This window comes from Lynx rufus, unplaced genomic scaffold, assembly GCF_022079265.1.
Source record: "Lynx rufus isolate CCGP_SWC_20201006 ecotype Redwood Valley unplaced genomic scaffold, mLynRuf1.p SCAF_5, whole genome shotgun sequence".
NCBI lineage: Eukaryota > Metazoa > Chordata > Mammalia > Carnivora > Felidae > Lynx > Lynx rufus.
The window spans coordinates 4,688,248-4,712,550 of NW_025814867.1; the positions used below are offsets into that span (position 1 = coordinate 4,688,248).

The 24,303-nt window shown below is 46.6% G+C and overlaps 1 protein-coding gene across 6 annotated transcripts in view; it reads left to right on the forward strand.

The window, feature by feature from the left end:
- Positions 1-752: 752 nt before the first annotated feature.
- The window catches only part of STAC (SH3 and cysteine rich domain), a 140,766-nt gene continuing 117,215 nt past the window's right edge, over positions 753-24,303 (forward strand). For all 6 annotated transcript variants that reach the window (XM_047099720.1, XM_047099721.1, XM_047099724.1 and 3 more), the window contains exon 1: positions 753-954. In XM_047099720.1, coding sequence (XP_046955676.1) covers positions 844-954 — 111 coding nt within the window. In that variant the 5' untranslated portion in view covers positions 753-843. The remainder of the gene's footprint in view (positions 955-24,303) is intronic.

A 24,303-nucleotide genomic window follows, 5' to 3' on the forward strand; every position in this document is an offset into this window, starting at 1 on the left:
CCTGAGGGTCCAGGGTCCAAAGACACGGATTCTGAAGCCAACACGGGCTCCAGTCCCAGCGCCGCTACTTAAACCCAATGACTTGGAGCAAAGTACTTCGCCTCCCCAGAGCCTCGGTCTCCTCGTCTATAGAGTGGAAGCGACGGTACCCGGCCCAAGGGGGCGGCCGCGAGGACTAAACACGCGACAAAGCGCAGAGGGCTGCGCGCACGAGCGCACAAAACGGGGACGCAGCCTCGCCCGCACCGCGCTCCTGCTTTAGTCCAAAGCCGAGCCGGGGAGCGCAGCCCGCCTTCGAGCAGGGAAACCCCGGCTCTCTCCCCACGCCCGTCGCTGCGCCCTATAAATAGCCGAGCTAAGTCACCGTCTCCGCTGGAGTCGCTGTTCCTTGGGGTGAGGAACCGGGCGGCGGGCGCAGGTGCTCCCTCCCGGCCGACTCCTCCTCGGGCGTCTCGTCCCCGCACCGCCCCTCCCGGGCACCCCCGCGCCGCGCCCGGGCGACGCGCGTCCGGCCGGGCGGCAGGACGCCCCGCGCCTTGACCCCCGCCCCCCGCGGCGGCCGCGCAGCCCCGCCCCGCCCCGCCCCGCCCCGCCGCCCCGCCTCCCCCGCGCCCCGCTGCCGGCTGCCAGTCCCGGCTGCCAGTCCCGCCCGTGCGCTGGGCCGGCCGGGGGCCGCGGGCGTGCGCACCGGCGAGTCCGGGGGAGGGCGCGGGGGCGGCGGGGCGGGGCGGGGCGGGCATGGGGGCCCCCGGGACCGGCCGCTGAGCGAGCGCGCCGGCGTGCGGCGGGAAGGCCAGCCTCGCGGTTCCTCCGGGAGCCCAACTCCGTTCCCGCGCCGCCACGATGATCCCCCCGAGCGGCGCCCGCGAGGACGGCGTGGACGGGCTGCCCAAGGAGGCGCCGAGCGCCGAGCAGCCGCCCTCTCCGGCATCCACCGGCAGCCAGGAATCCAAGGTACCGCGCGCACTCGCCCCAAGAGAGCACGAACTCACTCTCCTCCTGCCCTTCTCCGTGTCCACCGTCGTGTCCCCGGACTGGCGCCGGTGCCGGCGGGAGACGTGCCCCTAGCTGGAGCCGGGCTCCCCCGAGACCTGAGTGTCGGGCGGGACGCGCAGGAGAGCTGCTGGAGCGCGTCGCGTGGACCCGGCCTCCTGCCCACGCAGACCCGAGGCTGCGCGGGCTTCTCCCCCCCGGAGCGCACGCCGGGCGGTGCGCCCCGACTCCCGGGCTCAGAGAGACCGCTTTCGCGGGTGGCTGGCGGCTGGGCGGTTCCGCGCTTTCCGCCCGCCGGGGCCCCAAGCGCGGGGTGGGTGTTGAGCGGCTTCTGAAGGCCGAAGGAGGATAGACAGCGAGGGATGCACCTGCGGAAGGGCTAGGGCGCCTGCGGCCGGCCAGGGGTTGTCTGTGTCCCGGGCGTCTCCGACACGAGACGTTTGGCTTAAGTCAAGGGCTCACCCCTGACTTCGGAGAAGCCGAGCGAAGGGAAGAGCCGCGTGCGTGGGAAAGTTGCTGTTCCTCTTGTGGAAGTTAATACGTGAAGAACTTACACTTGCTTTTGCGAGTGGCGCTAACGCACATACACAGAGCCACCCCCGCAGCACCCCTGCCACGGTTCCGCTTCCCCTGAAACGCTGCTGGGTGCCGGGCACGTGCTTGGGAATCTTGGACGCGGAGGGCGTAAAGCGTGGCCGCTGGCGGTGACCCGCCACATGGCCTCGCGGCCCGGGGTGAAAATCGTAAGATGGAGCTTGTGGTCGCGAGGATTCCTTTACGTGCGGGGCTCCTGGCGCCTTGTGCAGATCTCCTTGAGAGCTCCCCAGGCATCTTCGGAATGCTGGGCAGTTGCTGTGCAGGAGCGAAGGCAAGGGGGATGCCGGTTCGGAGGGCAGGTCAGACGGGGCAGAGACAAGCCTCATCCCTCTGTCCCTCTGCATACACCCGTCAGAGCCGTTGGCAAACCCACAGGATCAAAATCCCAGCTAAGTGGCTCTCGGTGTAAGTGATGCTGGGCTCTGGGACACATCTCAGCCTCTGGCAATAAACCATCAAAGAGAGCTTGGCATTTTATTTTACTTTCCGTTATTTTACTTTATTTCATTTCATTTCATTTTATTTTATTTTATTATTTTATTACTTTATTTTACTTTATTTTATTTTATTATTTTATTATTTTATTTTATGTGTTTTATTATACTATTTTATTTTATTATTTTATTTTATATATTTTATTATTTTATTTTATTTTATTTTATTATTTTATTTTATATATTTTATTATATTATTTTATTTTATTATATTATTTTATTTTATTATTTTATTTTATTTTATTATTTTATTTTATTTTATTATTTTATTTTATTGCTTTATTTTATTTATTTTATTATATTATTTTATTTTATTATTTTATTTTATTTTGTTTTATTTTATCTTATACTTTACTTTATCTTATCTTGTTTCATTTCATTTTATGGCCGATGTCTGATCAGGGATATACGTGTCAACTTGCCTAAATCTCAGTTGGAAATGGGGCAGAAGCCCCACCGCCCCCCCCTTCCAGAACCACTGTTAAGAATTCATGAAACGGCCCAGTACCTGTAAGAGCTCCATCAGGGTTTATCCTTTTCCCTCCTGAGCTGAGGCGGGTCCACCCCACCACAGATGACCCGCCCCGAAGCAGCCTCACACCCTGCACGCACACACACACCACCTGTCCTCTGACTGGAAGTTTCTGGGCATCTCATCACTGTCTTGTCACTGACCGTCAGCCACCTGAGGGCTGTGGGTGGTGTGGGTTAGTGGCCGTCTCAGAGATGATCTAGAATACGGTAAATGAAGGCAGCAGAACTCAAGAGTGAGACTAGTACTCGACTTTCTCAGTTGGGCCTGCTGCTCCCGCAGTAGGCGTGTTCTGGAGGGGGCTTCGCATTTGAGGATGCAGCAGCCTGGTTTAAACACACTGTATGGATTTGCTATTTATAGATACCCCAATGCAAATTCCTTGGCAGAGGAAAAACTACATATGCGATACCCGTAATTATCCACTGATTTATCTGACTGTGGTTTCAAATTTCGCACATGCCAGTTTTTCTCCAAGTGGCCTAGACACCTGAAGTGCGCGTATACGGCCCGAAATTTATGGTCGGTGTTCTTGTCGGTGGAGGTGGGCCGCCGGGGGGCCATGAACCCCAGGAAGCTGAACGCAAAACAGTGTGGCTGAATGTGAGTTTTTTGGGGTGGCATTGGTGATATTCTCAAAGCCCTTGTCCCTCAGAAAGGCTGAACCGCCTACACCTAAGAAGGCTCTATTTATTCTACACCAGGAGTGTCAGATTTGAAAGCTCACGGCTGTTTACACGGATGTTCCACCCTGAGGATGGAAGGAAAGGAAGGAAAGTAGGAACAAGGCAGTAGTAGGCACTTCTGAGATGATCTGTGAAAATACCACTAAAATGTTTTAGGTCCCTCTGAGCACTAAGCTTCCTCAAGAAAGACTTTTAAAATTACTTCCTAAAAAAAACCAAAAACAAAACCCCTTTTCTTCTCTGATTGGAAGGGTGACAAATACCCTTTGTAGAAATTTGAAAAGCCCAGACCAAAAAAAAGAAAGAAAAAAAAAAAAAGTCCCTCATGGGCTCGCCATCCCGAGGTGACTACCGATAACATTTTGATCTATGTCATACATCTTTTTGAAGATCTGCTTTTGTATTCGCGTAGCTGAGCGAACTATGGTCAGCATCTGCTGAATGTGTGCCGTGTATCAGGTACAACTTGAATCTTCACAATCACCCTGTGAGAGGGACTTATTTTATGAATAGGAAGCAGAGCTCAGAAAGGTTAGGGGACTTGCCCAAGATCACAGAGCTAGCTGAGAGCCACAGCTAGGCCAGAGCCCCAGCGGCATAGCTCTGGAGCCCAGCCCTCCACCACAACTCCCTGTCCCGCTTGGGCACTGTTGGCCTTCCTCCTGGTTCCCCTAACACCCCACTCAAGTATTCCACACGCCACTCAAAGTCATCTACAGCAGTATTTCGGGCTTCTCTCGAGAAGAAATCTTTGAAAATAAATTGAGCCACATTATCATGTGAAATGATGAAAAACCAAGTCTTGTCCAGCTTCTCGGTTGTTTGGTTTTTCTACTGTCCCCCTCCCCGCCCCTGAAAATATACTTATGGAAACAACTAAATGGGATGTCACAGAATCATCTAGAAAGGGGGGCCGCGATAAATCCTTTGGTCGAGAGAGTCCATTAAGAGAGGACGATGATGGTTCGGTGCCCTGAGCCCATAAGATGTTTCCAGAAGTCCACTTTTTTTGCAGACTGTTTGGAACGGTACATCATAGATTATGGGCGCTGGGAACACTGGAGATCATCTACTCTCAGCGTTTTTTTAAATTACAGGTACTTTCTATTGTGTATATTAGTTTTGGTACGGAAAATGTCAACATACACAAAAGCAGAGAAAACAGTATAAAGATCAGTTGGTCTGTGACTAATCACCTGGCTTCACCAATGACCGATTGATTCATGGATGGTCTCTTTTCATCTCTTACCTCCCACTACCGCCGCCGTCCCTCCTCACACACACTGGATCATTTGAAACCCAGTTCCAAACGTCAAATCATTTCATCCATAAATATTTCAGGCTGCATCTCTGAAAGCTTCTTCGGGAAACATGACTACCATTATCACATGCTCACATCCTTTTCTGTCGAGGGTCAGTAAATTCTTGGGGGGGGCACGGATGGTCCTTGGGAGATCCGTGAACAACCAGAACCGGCATTGAGCATCGTGCAGTTACGTGTAGATGTGCAGCGTCCGGGGAAAGGATCCATGGCTTAGGTCAGATCAGTAAACTCTCTGTCACCTTCACTGGTTATTTAAATATCCTCTCCTTTTTTCTCTTGAGGAAACAGAGGCCAAGAGGAAGAGGCAATGACTTGCCTCAAATCACACACATTGCTAAGTGTCTTGGAGTTTAGTCCCCAGGGCACATTCCTGTAAACAGAAGTAGTAATGTAGTTCATGTGGTTTTCTTTTTCATAAAATTAGTTGCATTGAAGAGTTTGAAAGCCACTGATGAACCTCACCCTTCTGTCTTTCCATTAACGATTCCAGAAAGACCACAACCTCATTTTTTTTAAGTGCTGACAGAGAGCATGGAATACTAAGAAAAATGTCATGTTTCAGCATCTCTTATTTCAGTGAATATCTTTTCTCCTACCGACTTATTGGCAACATAGAAAACCTTACGAGGGTCTAATGTGAAGGTTTAATATGGATGCCCTTGGCCATCACTTAGATGACCCAAGGTCACGTTTTGATGATGTGGAGAGATTATAGGTTTTGAGGTCCAATAGACGAGAGTTGAGATCTTTTCTTATCAGTTGCCCTGTGACTGTGGGATGGTTGCCTAACCTCTCTGAGCCTCAGCTTCCTAATCTCTAGAGTGGGCATGCTGATACCCAGTTGACATGTTTTGTTTTGTTTCTGTAAGGCCAGTGACCTACTACGTTTTAAGCATTTAAAAGCGTGTGACATTGTTGACTTTCTCTTCCTGCTTCACATTAGATGACTTCTGTCACCAGCCAACCCCAGATATCACCGAAATCATTTCAGTAACCAAACCCGATACTGCAATAGTATAACTGAGTTTCTCTCCCTTTGGACTATACCGATGCTGTTGACTGTAGAGCGTGTTACACCTTAGCTGTTTTGTATCCCCGGGAAGATAAGCCACAGACTCACCAGCCTGTGGCTTCAATTTTGAAAGGGTGATATAAGCCACCCAGTGGCCCATTGGAGCCAGGAACCAAGGACTCCCCTTATTCCTGGATGGTTCTCTCTGGACGTGGACCACCATCCAAGTTAGGGGAGAAAAATCTCTTCACCATGAGGATGCATCTCCCGGAAAGGGTGTGTCCATCAATCGGCAGCTGTTTATTGAGTGCTGTCTTTGTGCCCAGCTTGTCCCATACACATATATGAAGCTATCATTGGTAAGGATTTTAACTTCTACTCAGGGGAGATGATGGAACCTTGACTTTGCATCCAAATCTCTTGGGGAGTCCAGTCCACAGGTTAGAGCGCTAAACTGAAATCTCTGAACGAGGGTCCCAAGCATGAGTATTGTTGTAGAGCTTCCTTAGCGATTTCATCGTACAGCCAAGTTGGAGGAACGCTGGCTTAGACCATCAAAGAAACTGAAGAGAGAATAAGAATTGAGTACGAATTGTAGATTGTCGAGATTCTCTTCTTTCCAACCACCGTACCTGAAGGAACCATTTGTGATTACTCTTCTTCCCTTCCCATTTATCCTTCCTTTCCAAACAAATGGCTCTGACAAGTGACCCACTGTTGACTTTCACACGGCCAGATAATCTTAAGCATGTCTCAGATGCAGCTGGATTTACAAGGCTAGCTATGCTCTTATTATGTTATTTTCATAATCAAAAATAAAAGGTGGAAGACAGAAAACTATAAAGAAAAAAGTTCTTTATCATACAACCTAGATATAAGGGTTGTTTCGTTACTTGCCATATTTTTCCACTTACATTTCCTTTATATGTGTGCACACACGTACTTGAAACAAAATTGGAATAGTGTATACGTAAATGCACGATGTACTTTTTCTTGAACCTGATGTTATACAGAAATTTCCCATGTACTCTGAGATAATCAATAACATGAATAATAAAAATAGTACAACATTCTACTTCACTGTTAGGCCGCATCTATTTCGTTGGTCCCTTCTGACTGCATATTTAGGTTCTTTTTACCTTTCACATATTTAAAAACATTGAAATTTGGGGCACCTGGGTGACGCAGTCGGTTAAGCATCCGACTTCGGCTCAGGTCATGATCTCACAGTTTGTGGGTTCAAGCCCCGCGTCGGGCTCTGTGCTGACAGCTCAGAGCCTGGAACCTGCTTTGGATTCTGTGTCTCCCTCTCTCTCTGCCCCTCCCCGCTCTCACTCTGTCAAAAATAATTAAACATACATACGAACATACATACATAAATAAATAAATAGTAAAAACTTTGAAATTTATATCCTGATACATAAACATTTGAATATATTTCTGACTGGTTTCATAGGAAGTAGAGCTGTTGGGTCTGGATATAAACACTTCCAAGGTCTCGTATTCTCATTGACACGGTGCCCTCAAGAAAGACTATTACCGTAGCGTTTCATCTCTTAGTAAACTTTTTTATTGAAATATGGCATCCTACCAAAAAGTGCACACATCATAAGATTCCAGCTTAATTAATTTTCAAACAATAAACTTTTGATCTGTCTGTAACCAATGCAAAAGTCAAGAAATCAGATGTTACCAGCACTGTGGAATCTCCCTCAGACCCCCTTCTGTCATCTCTAGCTCCCCAAAAGTAAACGATATCCTTCTAACACCATAAATTAATTTCAGTCATGTGTGCTTTGTGGAAATGGAATCATGTAGTGGAGACTCTTTTATGCCTGGCTTCTGTCACTTAGCAGGATGTTACGAGCTTCATGTATGCCCGTGCGTGTAGCAATCATTTTCATTTTCCTTGCTGTATAGCATTCCACAGTAGGAATGGTTCACTATGTATCCACTCTACTGATGATAAACATTTGGATTATTTCTTGGTTTGGGCTGCTTCAAGTAGGACCCTATGATCATCTTATATATGTCCTTATAGATATCTTATATATATCCTTATAGATATTTTCTATCTATCCTTATAGGTATCTTCTATCTATCCTTATAGATATCTTCTATCTATCCTTATAGATATTTTCTATCTATCCTTATAGATATCTGTTGGAGCAGCATTGCTGGGTTGTAGGGCAGACATGGGTTCAGCCTTGGTAGGCATTGTCAGCTTTCCAAAGTAGCTGTACTAATTCATACTCCCTCTAACAATGTAGAGTTCAGCCTCCTCCTTATCCTACCAATACTTGGTATTATTGTCTGTCTTTTTCACTGCAGCCGTTGTCATAGGAGATTAATGGCATCCCACTGTTTTTAACTTATATTTCCACAACGAATAACGAATTTAGCAGTTGGCAGTTTTTGTGCTTTTTGGCATTTGAATGTTCTCTTGGGTGCAGTAGTCGGTCAAGCCTTTTGTTTCTTTTCCTGTTAGGTTGTCTGTCATTTTCCTTTTAATTTACAGGAATTCATTACATGATTCTAGATACAACTACCTTCAGAGATAAATGTATTGGAGATATCGTCTCCTACTCTGCAGCTCACCTCTTCTCTTCCTAACAGAAATTCTTATTTAATTAGTTTATTAATTCACCCTCTTATGGTTGTTAGTGCTTTCTGTGTTCTGTTTATGAAATCTTTGCTTACCCGAGAGGCATGAAGGTATTCTCTTACATTCTTTCCCAGAAATGTTATGTTTTGCCTTTCACACATAGGTTTATAATCCACTTGGAATTGCTCTTTTGGTATGGTGTGAGGTAGGGGTCGAGATTCATGATTGAACTGAATTGCCACCTTTGTTCTACCCGTGATATAGACCACTCAAGTGTGTTTGCTTCTGCAAGTATCCCAGGGTATCATTAACTGAGAACCCAATTTTCTGTTACTTCTTCAGTTTGGGGGTTCTCAGACCAAACTGTGTTGTAGAAATTCGAGCCTCAAATCTATGTAAAGGCAATCTGTGATTATGAATTCTCAGGAAATATGTATGTTTGTGTGTATTTTCCACTTTATGGCTATGCTAAGATTTCTTTATCATCAACCCAAGTTGGTGAGAAATTTGTTTCTAGTTCATTCTTTGTTTTTCAAATATCCCCTCTATCCAATCCCCCTAGGTGGTTTTTTTTTTAATTGGTGGTAAAATATGCATAACATACTATTTCCAATTTTAACCATATTTTTAAATGTACAGTTCTGTGACATTAAATACATTCACACTGTTGTGCAACCCTCACCACCATCCATCTCCAGAACCTTGTCACCTGCCCAGACTGAAACTCTGTGCCCATTGAACAGTTATTCCCCATCTCCTTTCCCTGGCCTCTGACATTCTAGTTTCCAATTCTATGAATTTGACTACTCTAGGTACCTCATATCAGAGGAGTCACGTAATATTCATCCCTTTGTCATTGGCTTATTTCACTTACCATAAATCTTTAAGGTTCATTCAGGTTTTGGAATATATGTCAGAATCGCCTTTTGTTAAGGCTGAATAGTATTCCATTGTATGAATATGCCACATTTTATTTATCCATTCACCCATCAGTGGACATTTGAGTTGCTTCCACTTTTTGGCTATTGTGAATAGTACTCTTACGAACTTGGGTATGTAAGTATCAGTCCAAGTCCCTGCTTTCATTTCTTTTATGTGTATAGCCCAAAAAGCGATTGCTATATTACATGGTAAGTTTTTTGTTTGGTTTTTTGAGGCATCATCGTATTGCTTTTTCCCCACTGGCTGCACCATTTTAGACTCACAGCAGCAAAACCCTTGTTCACAGGAACCAGGGTTCCAGTCTCTCTGCATCCTCTCCAACACTTGTTATTTTCTGTTTTGTTTTATTTTAAATTTTTTATCCTCCTGGGCATTAAACGGTATCCCATCATGGTTTTTATTTTGTATTTCCCTGGTGGTAAGTTGAGCATCATTTCACGCACTTATTGGCCATTTGTATGTCTCCTTTGGAGACATGCCCATTCAAGGCCTTTGCCCGTTTTTAAATCAGGTTGTTTGGGCTTTTTTGGTTGAGTTATAATATTGTAGCCTTTTACATCAGAAAATTTGAAGGACAAAAAACATATGGGGTTTTCTTATTGTTTTAACTACACACAGGGTTATTTCTGTGTTTTAAAAACTAGTCTTTCTTTTGCATATTATCTGCTCATGTCCTCATCCATTTTAATAGAACATTCATCCATTTCCTATTGATTTTTAAAAATTCTTTATAAATATTAAAGCGATGATCTTTCATAGATGTTGTAACATTTTCCCAGACTGAAATTTGCTTTTTGATTTTATTACATTTTCAATCTAGAAGATTTCTTTTATGTTGTTAAATGTCTCCGATTCATTTAGCTGTGGCTTCTTTTTTCCATATATTTAGAAGAGTCTTCCCCACCCTGGGAGCAGATAAATATTAACCTGTTTGTGTCTCTAGATTCTTAATACATACTTGTTCATTTTATCACCTTAATCCATCTGGAATTTATGGTGTTATGTGGTATGGAAGAACTCTAACTTTTCCCCCAGGGATTAATAAGTATTTCTAAACCATTTATTGAATAATTCATCCTTTTTTTTGCTGATTTGAAATGTTACATTTATTATGTAATAAATGCTAATATGTACTAAGTTCTCCTTTAGAGTTATCTGTTAAATTCTAGTGATTTTGCATATATTACTATAGAGTATTTTGGCATTACTATTATAATGTTTTAATTATTGTAGCTTTATAATAGATAATTGGCAATACAGGTACCATCCTGGGAGTTTTATTTACTTAGCTGCATACCTTTTTTGTTTTTTCATCAAGTTACAAAAATAATATTTGGAAAGTACTTGCGTGAAGCTTTGAAGATCGTTTCAGTGAAATCTTTACAAGTGACGGGATTTCGTATCCAGGAACATAGTATACGTATCTTTCGTCGTCGATGTGTCTTTTATGACATTTGTAAGTGCTTGGGAGTTTTCCTCAAATACTTTTTGCCCAATTCTCTGTTAGGTATTGTTTGGGTATTTTATACTCTGGGTTACCGTTATGAACCACCCGTGGTGAGAACTGACATACAGGAAATTTGTTTTATATTAATTTTATAATCTAAGATCTTTTAGGTTCCATTTCATCCATTCCATCAATAAGGAAATACAGTGTCGCTTAGTGGTCCAAATCCCACGGCGCCACTTTGAGATGCCGCTTATATAAGCTTCCCTGTCCTTCCCTTTCCTGACCTTCACTGTTCTTTCTGGAAAGTGAGCATAATCCCGTCTGCAGCATCATCGCTAGGGTTAAATTAAGGAGTGTATGCTAAGCGCTTACCACAGTGTTGAGCCCATAATAAGTAAATGCTAGCTATTGTTATTAGATTATCATAATACCTGCAATAATAATTTTGCCTCTCTAAATATAACTCTCATTTTGGGAGGTGGGGGAGTAGAGTAGGCTTGGGATAAGGCTTATTGCATGAGAACTCCCCAAACAGGGTAAATATGAGCGGAGGTATGGAGCTAATACCTGGCCCACTTTAAATGCCAGCAATATGGGGCGCCTGGGTGGCGCAGTCGGTTAAGCGTCCGACTTCAGCCAGGTCACGATCTCGCGGTCCGTGAGTTCGAGCCCCGCGTCGGGCTCTGGGCTGATGGCTTAGAGCCTGGAGCCTGTTTCCCTCTGTGTCTCCCTCTCTCTCTGCCCCTCCCCCGTTCATGCTCTGTCTCTCTCTGTCCCAAAAATAAATAAACGTTGAAAAAAAAAATTTAAAAAGAAAAAAAAAATTAAAAAAAAAATAAATGCCAGCAATATTTTACTGTAAATGGACACTGTCTATAAGTGTTTATTGTACAGTTGTTGGTACTACGGGGTGGCCTTAGCACTCTTGTTCATCAACCCCCTGGGAAAGCCACTACAAACTTACACATTCCGCCTAAGAAATACAAGGTGGTGTTTTGCAAATTTAACTTCAAGACAAATCCATTTGCAACCAAATCATTTCTTAAGACCCCCTTCTCTACAAATCCCAGACTTCCCACTCCTGTTCCCAATTAAACTGAGACAGTCTTTCTCGTGTTAAGATGGGGAATGTTCTTAGCTTACTAAGAATTTCCATCAGGAATGGACGTGGAATTGTTTCCAGCGATTTTTTGGCAAGTATCAAAGTAATCATGTGATTTTTTTTTTCTCGTCCTTTGGCCTCTTTATGTGATGGATTATATTAATAGATAGCCTAATATTAAACCCTTCTTACATTCCTGGAAAAGATCCTACTTGGCCATGAGGATTTTCTTTTAATAAACTGCTGGGATTTGATTGCCAATACTGTATTATTTTTACATCCATATACATAAGGGAGATTGTTCTGTGACTGTTACTTTGTGTTCTTGGTCAGATTTTATCTTTAAGAATATGCCAAGTTTTAGAAATCAATTTGAGAGGATGTCCACGGAGGCTTTCACTTGTTTTGTTTTTGTTTTTTCTGTGGAACAATTTGTAGAACCCAGAGCCCCTCATTTGATGTGTGGGGGGAAAAAACCCTGCTAATAATATCTAGACCTAGCACCTATTTTCAAATAAATTTTGAACACATTGTTTTTTATTTTTCTCTTCTGTCTTTCTCTCTCTCTCTCTCTCTTTTTTTTTTTTTTTTTTTTTTTTTTTACAAATTGGCATGATTCAGGTTTGTTAATTTGGTTTTTTCCATAAGCTTATTCATTTCCTTTAAATCTTAATAGCATCTCTGGATGAGTTGTCGTAGAAGGAGCCCTGCACCTCCCCTCAATCTCTCCCTATCCTCACTTTCTCTAGCGGGGTGCCCCTGCGCTCCCATGCTGTGCACACCCGGTTTTGTAGTTCTCTGTGTTTATACAGCATCGGTGCCTCGATCCGGGTTGGGATCAGGGGCTCTGTTAAACCCCAGTGCCCGCTCCTTAAATCCCTCACTTCGTTGATTCCCTTCCTATTGGTAGAACAGTTCCTCTCTGGCCCTTCGGGCTATCACTTCCCCTCCAGCCGTCACTCCCGTGTTGGTCCTCCCCAGCCTCCTGCTGTCAGCCCTCAGTCCCTTGTCACTCTCCGTCATCTCTCTGCGTGCCTCCTGGCACGTCTTACCTGTTTCCATTTCACCCACCGGCCGGTAGCTTGAAAATCTGCATGCAGCCCTGACATCGGTCTTCTGAGCTCTCGACTGACATACCCGGCTACCTTCTGGACAGCCTGTCTTGCTTCCCCCCCCATACCTTTTCAAGTCAGCCCCCCCTCAACCAAACCCCTCGTTCTCAACTCAGATGCCAGCCCAGTTCTTTACGTATTCTCACCCGCATGTGAGCATGATGCACGAAGTCCACCAACCCGAGCCCGAAAACCAGAAGTCATCCTCGATGACCCCCCCCAGGAGACAAGATGGCTGTCAGCCCCCGGGGGGTGCTTCATTGATCTGGAAACGAAGCTTGCCCGCGCTGCCTGTTGCTAAGGGCCCCAGAGCTTGAAGTTCCCGTCGGCATGTTTCCCCCAGGGCCGGCCGCGGCTGTGACCATGGCCTGGAGGACTGAGTCCGGACACAAGAAGAGGCCCAAGAGGAGGGATCCGGAACAGGAATGCCACTGTTCTTTGCCCCCCAAACCGACATGAGGGAAAGTAGTAAGAAGAGGTGCTAGAGGACCCCCGGCTGCCCTCCCTCCATCTCCAACACTCTGAGTTTTATCAGAGCAGGGTAACTTGGAGAACTCGGGGAGGGATCCCCACGGCCCCTCGCCCCGGTGATGCTGGTCACTGGTAGAAGCCCTGTCACCGTGTGCCCGCCCTCCACACAGATCTGCTCGCCTGCTGATCCGGCCCTGTTTGCCACCCTCCCCAGGGTCAGCATCCCCCCACACACACTCCGCAGTCACCTGCCCGCCCTGGCGGGTCTGTCTGTCCCCCGCGATGGCAGAGCCAGGCCCGCTGTCACCCGTTGCAGCCTCACTTCTGGCCGGACCGTTGGCGACGTTCACGGGCTGCAGGTGACTCCTCCGGATACCCTGGATTTTTCAGTCCTTGAGCTTTTCTCCTCCTAAGGTCTCGTCTTCCGTTCTCTTCTACATCCCCACCGGCTTCTGTGATCATCCCCGAGAGGCTTCCCGTCCTGTGACCTGGCATCTTTCCATCTAATCCCCTCTGACACCTCTACTCCAGGAGTGTTTCAGCCCGACCAGACCATAAAATCCCTTAGCCGGCAAGCTCACCGCCTTTTATTTGTCCCTCACGCATTTTAGGTTCCCAGATTCCTTTTTGTCATCATCGTAATTACTCCCTCGCCAACACGCTGAACTCCTGCGCCCTTCTGTCCCTTTGTTCAGAATCGCCTAGAGAAACCTCACCTCTGCCTAAAGCCAATTTCCCACCTACTCCATACCCACACTTCTGGGGAAAGTAGAGAAGACCAATAACGAACAAGGTGACAAAATGCATAACGTTTATTTCAGGCAGTGCGCAGGCTCTGTGGAAGGGTGCCGCGTGGAAGCAGGTAGCATTAGAGCTTTTCTGATCGGGGACGGATTCTACGAGAAAGGGACCTTGAGTCACAGCCCAGAATGGAGTGAGGGTGTCAGCTGTCATTTCAAGATCTAGGGTGAGAGGAGAGTAGGGGAGAGATCTGGACAAAGCCCTGGGCGGGAACAGGTTTGTGTGCCTTGAGGAACAGCAAGAAACCTTGGGTGCTTGTGGCTGAGTGCTGAGCCCAGAAGGCGATACTCACCTCTAAAGAGGTAAGTCCCGGGGCTAGAACCGTACTGTCCAGTATGGTAGCCGTGACGTATGTGTGGCTCCCTGATTTTAAATCCATTAAAAACTCAGTTCTTTTGTCCCACTAGCCACGCTTCGAGTGCTTGTAATCACCTATGGCGAGTGGTTACCACAGTAGACACAGTCGATTACAGAACATTTTTATCATTGCGGAACATTCTTCTAGACAGCGCCAGCTAAATCCTGTGGGTCTGCAAGGGCCATGCTAAAGAATCTGGGTTTTGCTCTCACTTGGAGAGACCACCACTTGAGAAAGCCCGGGAGGAAGCGGGTCTGGACAGTACCGGGTTTACACCGTACAAAGGTTCCCGAGGCCGCTGCACGCAGTGGGACTACAGCATAGCAAGGGTGGAAATAAGGAGGCCACTTAGAAAGCTAGAGTAGTCCAGATGAGGGAGAATGCTGTGTGGGCACAGGTATTAGTTGGCAGAATCTCTAAGAAGCAACAGGCTTCAGGATAACGTTGTGAAAGGAGAACCCATGAGATTTGCTGGGAGTGGTGACGCGAGGCGTGAGGGAGAACAAAGAACTCGGGACGCTTCCTAAAAAGTTAAAGGGAGGAAGCCCTGTGCAAGCATGTCTGGGTAGCAACCGCAGTAAACTTGAGCAACGTGGAGCGTGAATTCTGTCTTACGGATGACCTTTCAAAGATGGAGACAGTAGGATTGGCGTGATTGATTTTGCACATGGGGAAGAAGGCGCAGGTCAGGAAAGTCGACGAGGTCAGATGAACATCTTAGAAGCTGGGCAGAGGAGAGAGTTAGATTTGAAGAGTGAGGACAAGAGGAGCCATTAATGCTGTACCAGGGAAGTGGCAGGTGGACCGGCCTGGAGAGAACCTAAATCGGGAAGGGGAACAATCCAGTCTCAAGAACACGCAGAGGGGAAAAGGGAAGGAAGAGGAAAAGAGCAAGCCTCAGAGGACTTTCAAAGACCAGGGCGAGCGCCTGGTTCCTCCACGGAGAGCCAGACTGCACGGGGGTGGAGGCCGTGTTCAGCCAGGAGGCCCCTTAATAAGCTGAATGAGATTTGCAGACTGATTTCTTTAACTACATCTCTTTAGATGATATTAAACCGAGGTTTCTTCGGGTGGGGTACATGTGACTTCGACACACATACGAAAAAAATTTATAAATTGGATCTCTGTTCATTGAACAGTATTTTCCTACTGACTCTTATTAAGAAATTTGAGACGAAGTTCCTGGGAAAAGCAATAATAATAGTCACATGATACAGATGCAGTAAATCTTTTAAATCAGATTTATGATTGAAAAATGCTAGGGATGATTGGCTGATAACATTAATACTACCATGCAAACTCAGTGACGACGTTTTCTTCCAGAAGCATTTTCTTGGAGTTCCATATCTTGGGGGAAGTGAGTTCCTTGCACCTCAGAGAAGTACCAGGAAACCTTATCAGGGAAGGACGCTCAGAAAGGGGTCATCCTAGTTGGTCAAACCTTCCTAATAACAGAGAACATGTCCTCGTGTGTGCCAGGCGTGTCCCTGTTGAGAATCGTCCTTGCAAATCTCTCTAATCTGGCTCACCTTTCCCTGCCTTCAAACCCAGAATATGCCACATGGAATTTCATTCACTTATAACAGAGGTGCATGTGCTCTGTCAATTTCAAAGCAATTATATCGGTTTTGTACTTGACTTTTCCTAATTAGTCGGGATTCCCATGTAAACACAAGTTATTGAACTTTATGCACGTAGGGGAGTTTTTGTCCCTTGTACCGAGGATTCTGCACTGCTCTCCTGGCTCTTGTGCCCGATTCCACCATTTTTCTAACCTTCCTTCTCGAAGGCCAGTTCTCTCTGCAGACTGCTTTGAGGCTTTCAACTTGCTTCTTCTAATTTGCTTTCGTGTTGGAAGATCAATCAGTCATCAAACTGGTTGGAATTTCATGGTCCTTAAAACAGAATGGAAACTGAACCCTAATGGACTACCAGGTTAAAAAAAAAAAACATGCTAAAGACATTGACAACAGAGGGAGATAAATAGAGGATTGTTGTGTCTTCGGGGTTTGTTTCCTTGTTTGTGATTTTTACTTAGTGATTGGTCTGGAAGTTCGTCAGGCTTTTGCTGATATATCCTGGTTCTTGGCTGCATTTTCTACAAGCCAGTTTCTGCGTTCCTGATAGGTTTTGTGTTTCCTAATTCTTGCTTAAAAGGCAAAGCTGGTATCCATTTGTTCAATTAACACATTTTTACCGGATGCTTCATATGTTGGTCAGTTTGTTGGGAATCACTCCCGGAGGACCTGACCTTCCAATTGAAACATTTGAAAAGATAAGTTCCTAAATACAAGGTCTCATTATCGTCAATTACTTCAGCGTGGATTTTTTTCTAACTGCCATAGTGGACTCTTTATATAGCCTGTAGATATAGCCAGGCAGATACATAGCCTATAAGCGAAATGATCCAGATAAATGTTCCATGAATAAGTTACATGAGGAAAGAAAAGGAGCAAAAGGAAAAAACATCCAGCTTACAAAATTAAAACCTGCAGTTACAGTTCTTCTGATGAATTCAAGGAAGCACACAATGTAAAATCAGGAGGCTTCACGTCAGATCACGACTCGAGCCACTGAAACCCCTCAAACCCTCAAATGTGCAGATTCTTGCTATGAATGCTCTTTTTTCCTGAAGGAATACATTCAGTCTGGGTCTGATAACCCAAGTTCTCTAGAATTTCATGGGTTTTATGAACTTGCCTGAAAAAGCAATACGCGCTGTTTCCTAGGTGATTTGTTTGTTCCTGTGGTTAGAATTACTTCGGCAAAGTTCCTTTCATAGACTGCCCATAGGATGACCTTTGCAGATAGAAGGAAGTAAAAAAAAAAACCTGATTCTCTAATTCATAATAAATCATAGGGTCGAAAACGAAAGACATTTTAAACTGCTGTAGGGAGCCAAGAGCAAAGTGCCAAGCCCTCCAGCTTCATGGAAGGACGCCTTCTGGTTCTTTTTTTTTTTTTTTTTAATGTGTAGTTTTGAGAGAGAGAGAGAGAGAGAGAGAGAGAGAGAAGAGAGCACGAGCAGGGTAGGGGCAGAGAAAGAGGGAGACACAGAATCCAAAGTGGGCTCCAGGCTCCAAGCTGTCAGCACAGAGCCTGATGTGGGGCTCGAACTCACGAACCGTGAGATCATGACCTGAGCCGAAGTCGGACCCTCAACCGACTGAGCCACCCAGGCGCCCTGACACTTTCTGGTTCTTCATTGGACCTTCACTTATAAGTCTGTCCATAGCCTGGTTGGACATCAGTCCAGAGAGCCTAAATGGCACTCTTAAAGCCCATGCACCTGGTTCCCAGGCTCTGGACAGCAGCTGTGAGACTCACAGTGGCCATTGAGGAGCCACAGCTTTGACCTCGTCCCCAGTGGTCAGATTCACCAAATCATATAGAGGCACCTCGGAGGAAGCTGGCTTCCAGCACATAAAGTTGATGTACCTGCAGAAGTTACCAGGCTTCTCTGTTTGTTTTTTTTTATTATTATTATTCCCTTATCTTTCACCTTAAGTTGGGGTCTCTAGAAGCAAAGCATGAGCTTCAGAAGCATGTAATTTACTGAAGGCATGCTCTTAGGAAAAAACCTACAAGAAGGGAAGGAAGCAGGAGAGGACAGGAGACGGGACTGAACAAGAATGCAGCCTAAGGTGAAGTCTTCCCTGATCCACAGTGGGGCTCTGGGGCATCAGCTGCACCACCGAGTTGTTCCTGTCTCAAGGCGACATGACTGGACTGTGTCACTCTGTACGGGTCAGTCTTTGGCCGGAAGTGGAGGGGTGGGTGCGGGCACGTACATCATCTCCTACAGGAGACACTTCCCATTGGCTGAGGGCAATTCCCAGAAGAAGGAGCCATCCGCAAACCGAAGCAGCTGTGAGGTGGGCTCGGGGGCCCCAGTAGAGACGACTCGGGTGGGGGACCCACGGCCTCCCGCCACCTCTCCCTCTGTTGTTTTAGCCAGAGTGGCCCTTTCCCTCTTTCATGCTCCACACAGGAATTTTGCTAACATCTTTGGTCAAAAAACAAAACAAAAAAAAAGGGCTGCATTTGAAGACAGTCTGACAGACACCAGATGAAAGCATATAACAGCTGCTGGCTGGGGGAGCTGGTCGCCTACGCCATAACGCAGCAGGTGATGCAGAGCAGGAGAGTAAGCTAGGGATCTTGGTGGGACTGAGCACTGATGGAATCCCATATACCACCCCCCCCCCAGGAAGAAACGGCATTTCAAGGAGAAGGATGCCACGTGTTACAATTTCAGTTGGCCAACTTGAAGTGCGGAAAGAGCCAGGGGCGGCCCAGTTGCCTTGCTCCTCCAAGATGACCTTAGTGGTCTTACCTCTAAGGATAAGTGGGCATCCTTTTAGCCTCAAGATAAAGACCCCCCCCCCCGCCGAGAAACTTGCTGCCACGAGGAAACAAACTCCAGACCCTTAGAAAGATTTTAACTAACGTGACTTGCATACGTGGGCAGGTTTTTAGGGAAGTTCTTCCGACTGACTTAGAAGTCGTTGGAATCAGTGCCCGGAGCCATCTACCTGGACGGTGGCTCTAGGTTTCGTGGGTTTGACCGCAGAACCATCAGTTCTGGGCCTCACACAGCCCCACTCGAAGTAGGAGCACTTGTGCTCGAGTGTCGTGGGGAATATTGGGAGAGATGGATAAGGAAAGAAAGGGATGAATGTGCTTTAAACGGGGGTGGAGATAATGCTCAGGTTTGTGGGTATAAGGCAACAAAGTAACTGTGGCTGCCCTTTGGAAGCTTTCAAGTTCCAGACCCGGTGCTGGACCCTGTATATTCATCACCTCCCTTGCAAATTTCCCAATTTGACAGATGATAAGTAGCCGGTAAGTGTCAAATTTAGGTCATCGGAGTCCAAACCTGGGCTGCCATGTTCCAGATTCAGCTAGACCATAAGATAGGCAAATAGATACAGAAATAGAAATATATAAATAGATACGTTGTAATAACTGTTCATCCATCTGCTGTCAGATGACCATCTGTCCATGTGTTCTAGAACTGTCTGAGAAGGTCACTGGATCGTTTTGAATCCTCGAGCATAGAAAATACCACGTGGAAAGAATGGATGAGATCATCCCAGACAATCCCGTAGCTTCAGGGTTGGGGAAACTGAGGCCCAGGGAGGTTGAATTCTTCTCCCACTTCCACAACAAGGACTACCCGAAGCCACAGGACAGACCGTTCAGGCATCTACACTGGGTTAGGAAGCCTCATGAATCCCTCCAAAGAATGCCGGAGAGCAGTTGGTTGCCACGTGAGCATACACCAGCGTCATGCTAGGGAGGGGAGGCTGTGAAAACACAGACGAGACCCTGCCCCCAGAATCTCTGATCCGGTAGGTCTGGGATGGGACCTATATTGCAGTTCAGACAAGGTTCAGGTGATGCTGACACTGTGCGTACAAAGCCTTTTTGAGAACTGTGGCCATTGAAGTAGCTGCCTCTGTGCATCGCTCTGGCTGTGGTTATATACGGGGGTTCTCTTGACTCAAGATAATCTGCACGTCTGCAAGGGCTCCGGCCGCGGCCTCTCTCAACCCATAGATGGCCAGAATTAATTCACTGGCGGGAGGGAAGCACCAGGAGCACGCTGATGACCCAGCGTCTCTCAGCCTCCTGTACCGACCGCCTCCTTCACCGGCTGTGGACTCGGATAAAGAAAACAAAGGAGGTTAGCTTCACGGGACTGAGGTTTTCCTTCCCAAAACGTCCAAACTTTTGCGTCAATTTTGAAACCACCAGGAAATCAAGCCTCTAAGAAGGTTGCTTTCCCTTCATTTTGGAGTCCTATTGGCTTGTGAAAAAGCAGTCTGTGTCCCCTCTGGAAACAGAGAACAGATGGCCAACTGGAGGTTCATGAAGGAGGCAGGGGAACCTCCCAGCTATGCATTTCCTTGGCAGGGATTTCACATCCTAGGCCACACACAGCCTGAGCCTGCCTTTTCCAGCATATTCATGGAAGTTTTCTTATGCTCAGGAAATACTCTTTTTTTTTTTTTCAAAGTCATAAACAAAAAGGCAGTAAGGCGCATCACTTCCGAAGTCTTGCAGAGAGATACCTTAAGAACCCAGACAGAAAATACCAAGTCGAATTGGAGCCACAGTTTTCAGCTGCCGCAGGGAACCCAAGAAGCCTGCGCTCACTGCTCTAGGGACGTGGCTGGAGATGAAGCTGGGAGGGCTGTAGCCACAGGACTCCAGAGCTGCTGCCTTTGGGCACCTGGGGACCTGCTTCCTCTGCCCCTGGGAAGACAGCAGTAGGGATTCTCCCGCGCCTTGTGTCACAGCGAGCAAAGCCAGCCACGTGATGCATGGGGGCTCGTGCAAAATGAAACTAGGAGCTCCTTGTTCAAACGCCGTGAAGCATCGTAAGACCGCAGCAGAAGAGGATTAAACCCAATGCAGGGCCCCTGTAAGTGCGACCACACACAGGCCTTCACCGACGAAGCCGTCCCTGCAAGAGAGCCTGGCGGGGCAAGAGCGCGGGCAAGGAGGTGGGGGGCAGACCTTTCCCGGGGACTCGCTGTGCAAGGCGATCTACGCGCATCGTTTCATTTATCCTCATTTTACGGTTGAGGAAGCCGCAGGGGCCCAGGCCCGGGGAAGTGACCTGACCTGCCTGGAGGCCTGTGGCTGCCAGGGGTCTACGCTCAAGTTCATACCCAGTTGCGGCTCTGAGTCCCGGCCGGTTGGCTGGTTGGTTTTCCTTTTTCCGTATCCACATTCTCAAAGCGGCGACAGCTTGTAGGGGAAGGCTTTACATCTGTTTTCACATTTTATTCCCCACAAAGCCAAAGTAAACATTTAATATATTTTTTTTTATTTTTGTGACTTTTTAAATTTATTACTGAGAAACAGAGAGCGTGAGCATGGGAGGGGCAGAGAGAAGGGGAGACCCAGAATCCGAAGCCCGCAAATGGTAGCAGCAGGTGCCATTTGCTGGGTCCTTGTTTACCGACTGCTTGCTACGCACCGGGCTCTTTAAATCCTGTCTGCAATCCTGAGAAGAGCCCCCTTGTCGTAGGTTAATACTCAGTCCGAGGTAACCAAACTGAGGCTGAGAAGGTAACTTGTCCAAGCAAATGGTCAGCCCTGCGTTATAGGTCATTAACGTCTTGGGGCGCCTGGGGGGCTCAGTCAGTTAAGCGTCTGAGTCTCGATTTCCGCTCAGGTCACGAGCTCACAGTTCGTGGGATCAAGCCCTACGTCAGGCTCCCTGCTGACGGCACGGGGCCTGCTTGGGCTTCTCTCTCTCCCCCTCTTTCTCTGTCCCTCCCCTGCTCACTTGTGTGTCCTCTTTCTCTCTGTCTCTCAAAATAAATAAATACACTTAATAAAAATAAAGATCATTACAGACTCGCCATTCAGAAACCAAGCCAGGTGTAGGTGTTTAATCGTCTTTCCTCTCAAAACTCCCATTGGCGTAGCAGGAACCGTATGGGAAGAGATCACATGGCTGACAGTGTGGGAAAACCCGGAAAGATAGCGTCAGCAGGCTGGAATTGGTGAGAAAGTTGTGGAAGATTTGAAGCAGAGAGCATTGAGGTAATGGAGAAAGCAGATGAGAGACAGCTGTCGTCCAAAGCAGGGTCTGGAGTTGGTAGTTACTCACACGAGTACAGATGTCACCAGAAGATCCCTGGAGACTGAGTCAGCAGCCGCAAAGAGCAGGGGTGGTCTCAGCAGGCCCCCAGGTAAGTCACGAAGAGCTGCCCACCTTACAGAGTCCCCGTCATTCCTCCTCATTCTCCAAATTTGCAAAGAGCTAGAAGCATGGGCTTCTGCCCGAAGCGAGCACCTCAGGAGTTGAGTCTGAACAACGCAAAGCATCGGCCTAGGAGGTCACCCAGAATGGATGCAGGGCCCAGGCAGAGGGCCAGAGCCCAAGATAATTCTAGACTTCAAAACTCCTGACTACAAGACAATAACAGAAGACAGCTCTACCCAGGAATAAGATATATGAAAGCATTCAGTTCTCCAAGTAGAATCCTCCAGACGTTGGCATTTATGGGAGTGTCCGTCCTGGCTACTTGATCCCCAGCCACGTACCCCAAAGCAAAGGCTGCCTCTCCACATTCCCGAATCTGACAGACGCAGGGGAGCAGAGGAGACAGACCCCAGCCCCCCACATGATCATGCTAGTTCGTCTCCCACAAGTGTGAACAGAAGCACGTACGAGAAGGGCCAGCATACGAAAACCCGGCACACTAACCCGGAGAAACGAGAGCTAGCGCAAGGATTATGGCCACACGTAAAAACTTCCCAACTGGCATCTTCAGAGACATTCGCATGTACTGTGACCATATCAGAAGAATGCGTTTCTATTTAAAACAAACCATCAATGGATAGGAACAAATTTTGGGGAAAAAATGGGGTTTCCAAAATAAAAAACAAAACGATCGGTGCAAGGTCTCAAAAGTAGGATAAACAACTGTGAAGACAGAGCAGCAAAGGTGGAAGGTAATGTGTCCCCCAAAAGATACACCCAAGGAAGGTAATTTATAAGAGAAAAGTCTCCAATTGAAAGTAGAAACGGGACCAGCCCAATCATCACCACTGAGAGAGAGCAGCTGAAAAGAAATAGAAAAAAAATAAGAAGAAAAAAAGTTAAACTATGGAAAAGAAATTGGGTTTAAAGCCAATTACATAAAATTGGCTTTATGTGTTCAGATTGGAAGGCCCCAGTCCATGCCGAGCGATAAAATGATTTCTCATAACCGAGGAGAATGTACCCCCAAAAAAGCAAGGGCAGTGAAACACAAATAAATATGTAATCCCCTTCTTTGGTAGGAAACAGGAGAAAATTGCTTTGGCTCCACTGATGCAGGACCAGTTGGGATCCCTGATTACCAAAAAAGATCCCTAGCAAGCTGGGATGTATTTACTTGCTGTAGACTATCCACCAGAAAACTGCAGGAACCACCCCGTGAGTCCCTTTAAAGGAAGGAACAAGGCACACACACTCACCGTTGCCTTGGAAGTTCCAGGATGAGAAGCATGAGCAAGAATTAATATTAGAAGCAAAGAGACAAAGCTTCCATCCCTGAGCAGTTGATAAGAAAGTCTGTCTGTTTAAAATAATCAGTTGGAACTCTTACGACTAATAGGATACTTGGGTACGCCACAAGCTCAGAATCAAAACAGAAAATCCGTCCGTTGCCTTCGAACCAGCAAGAACGACTGTGACATACCTCGGAATGTCTTTAACGGGAAATCTGCACATCCAGTGTGACGGAACAGGCAAGCGGTATGGAAAGACAAACACGTGTATTTAAGTGAAAAGACATGACATTTTTATCTACCTGTTCATCTTAAGTAGGCTCTGCACCCAGCACGGAGCCCAGTGCTGAGCTTGAACTCACGACCCCGAGATCAAGACCTGAGCTGAGATCAAGACTTAGATGTTTAACCAACTGAGCCACCCAGGCGCCCCAAGACAGGACGTTTTCTAGATGGGCAGACTCAAATACTGTAAAGATGTCAGTCCCACTCAAGTTAGTTCTGATCCTGTAACGACAGGACGTTTGTTTAAAAAATGAAACTTAGTGGCACACCTCGATGGCTCAGTCGGTTAACCATCTGACTTTTGGTTTCAGCTCAGATCAGGATCTCAAGGTTCCTGAGATCCTCAAGGCTCTGAGCTGACAGCATCTAGCCTGCTTGGGATTCTCTCTGTCTTCCTCTGTCTTCCTCTCTCTCTCTCCCTCCCTTTCTTTCTGCCCCTCCACTGCTCTCTCTCTCTCTCTCTCTCTCTCTCTCTCTCTCAAAATAAATAAATAAACTTTAAAAAAATGAAAATTAGCAAG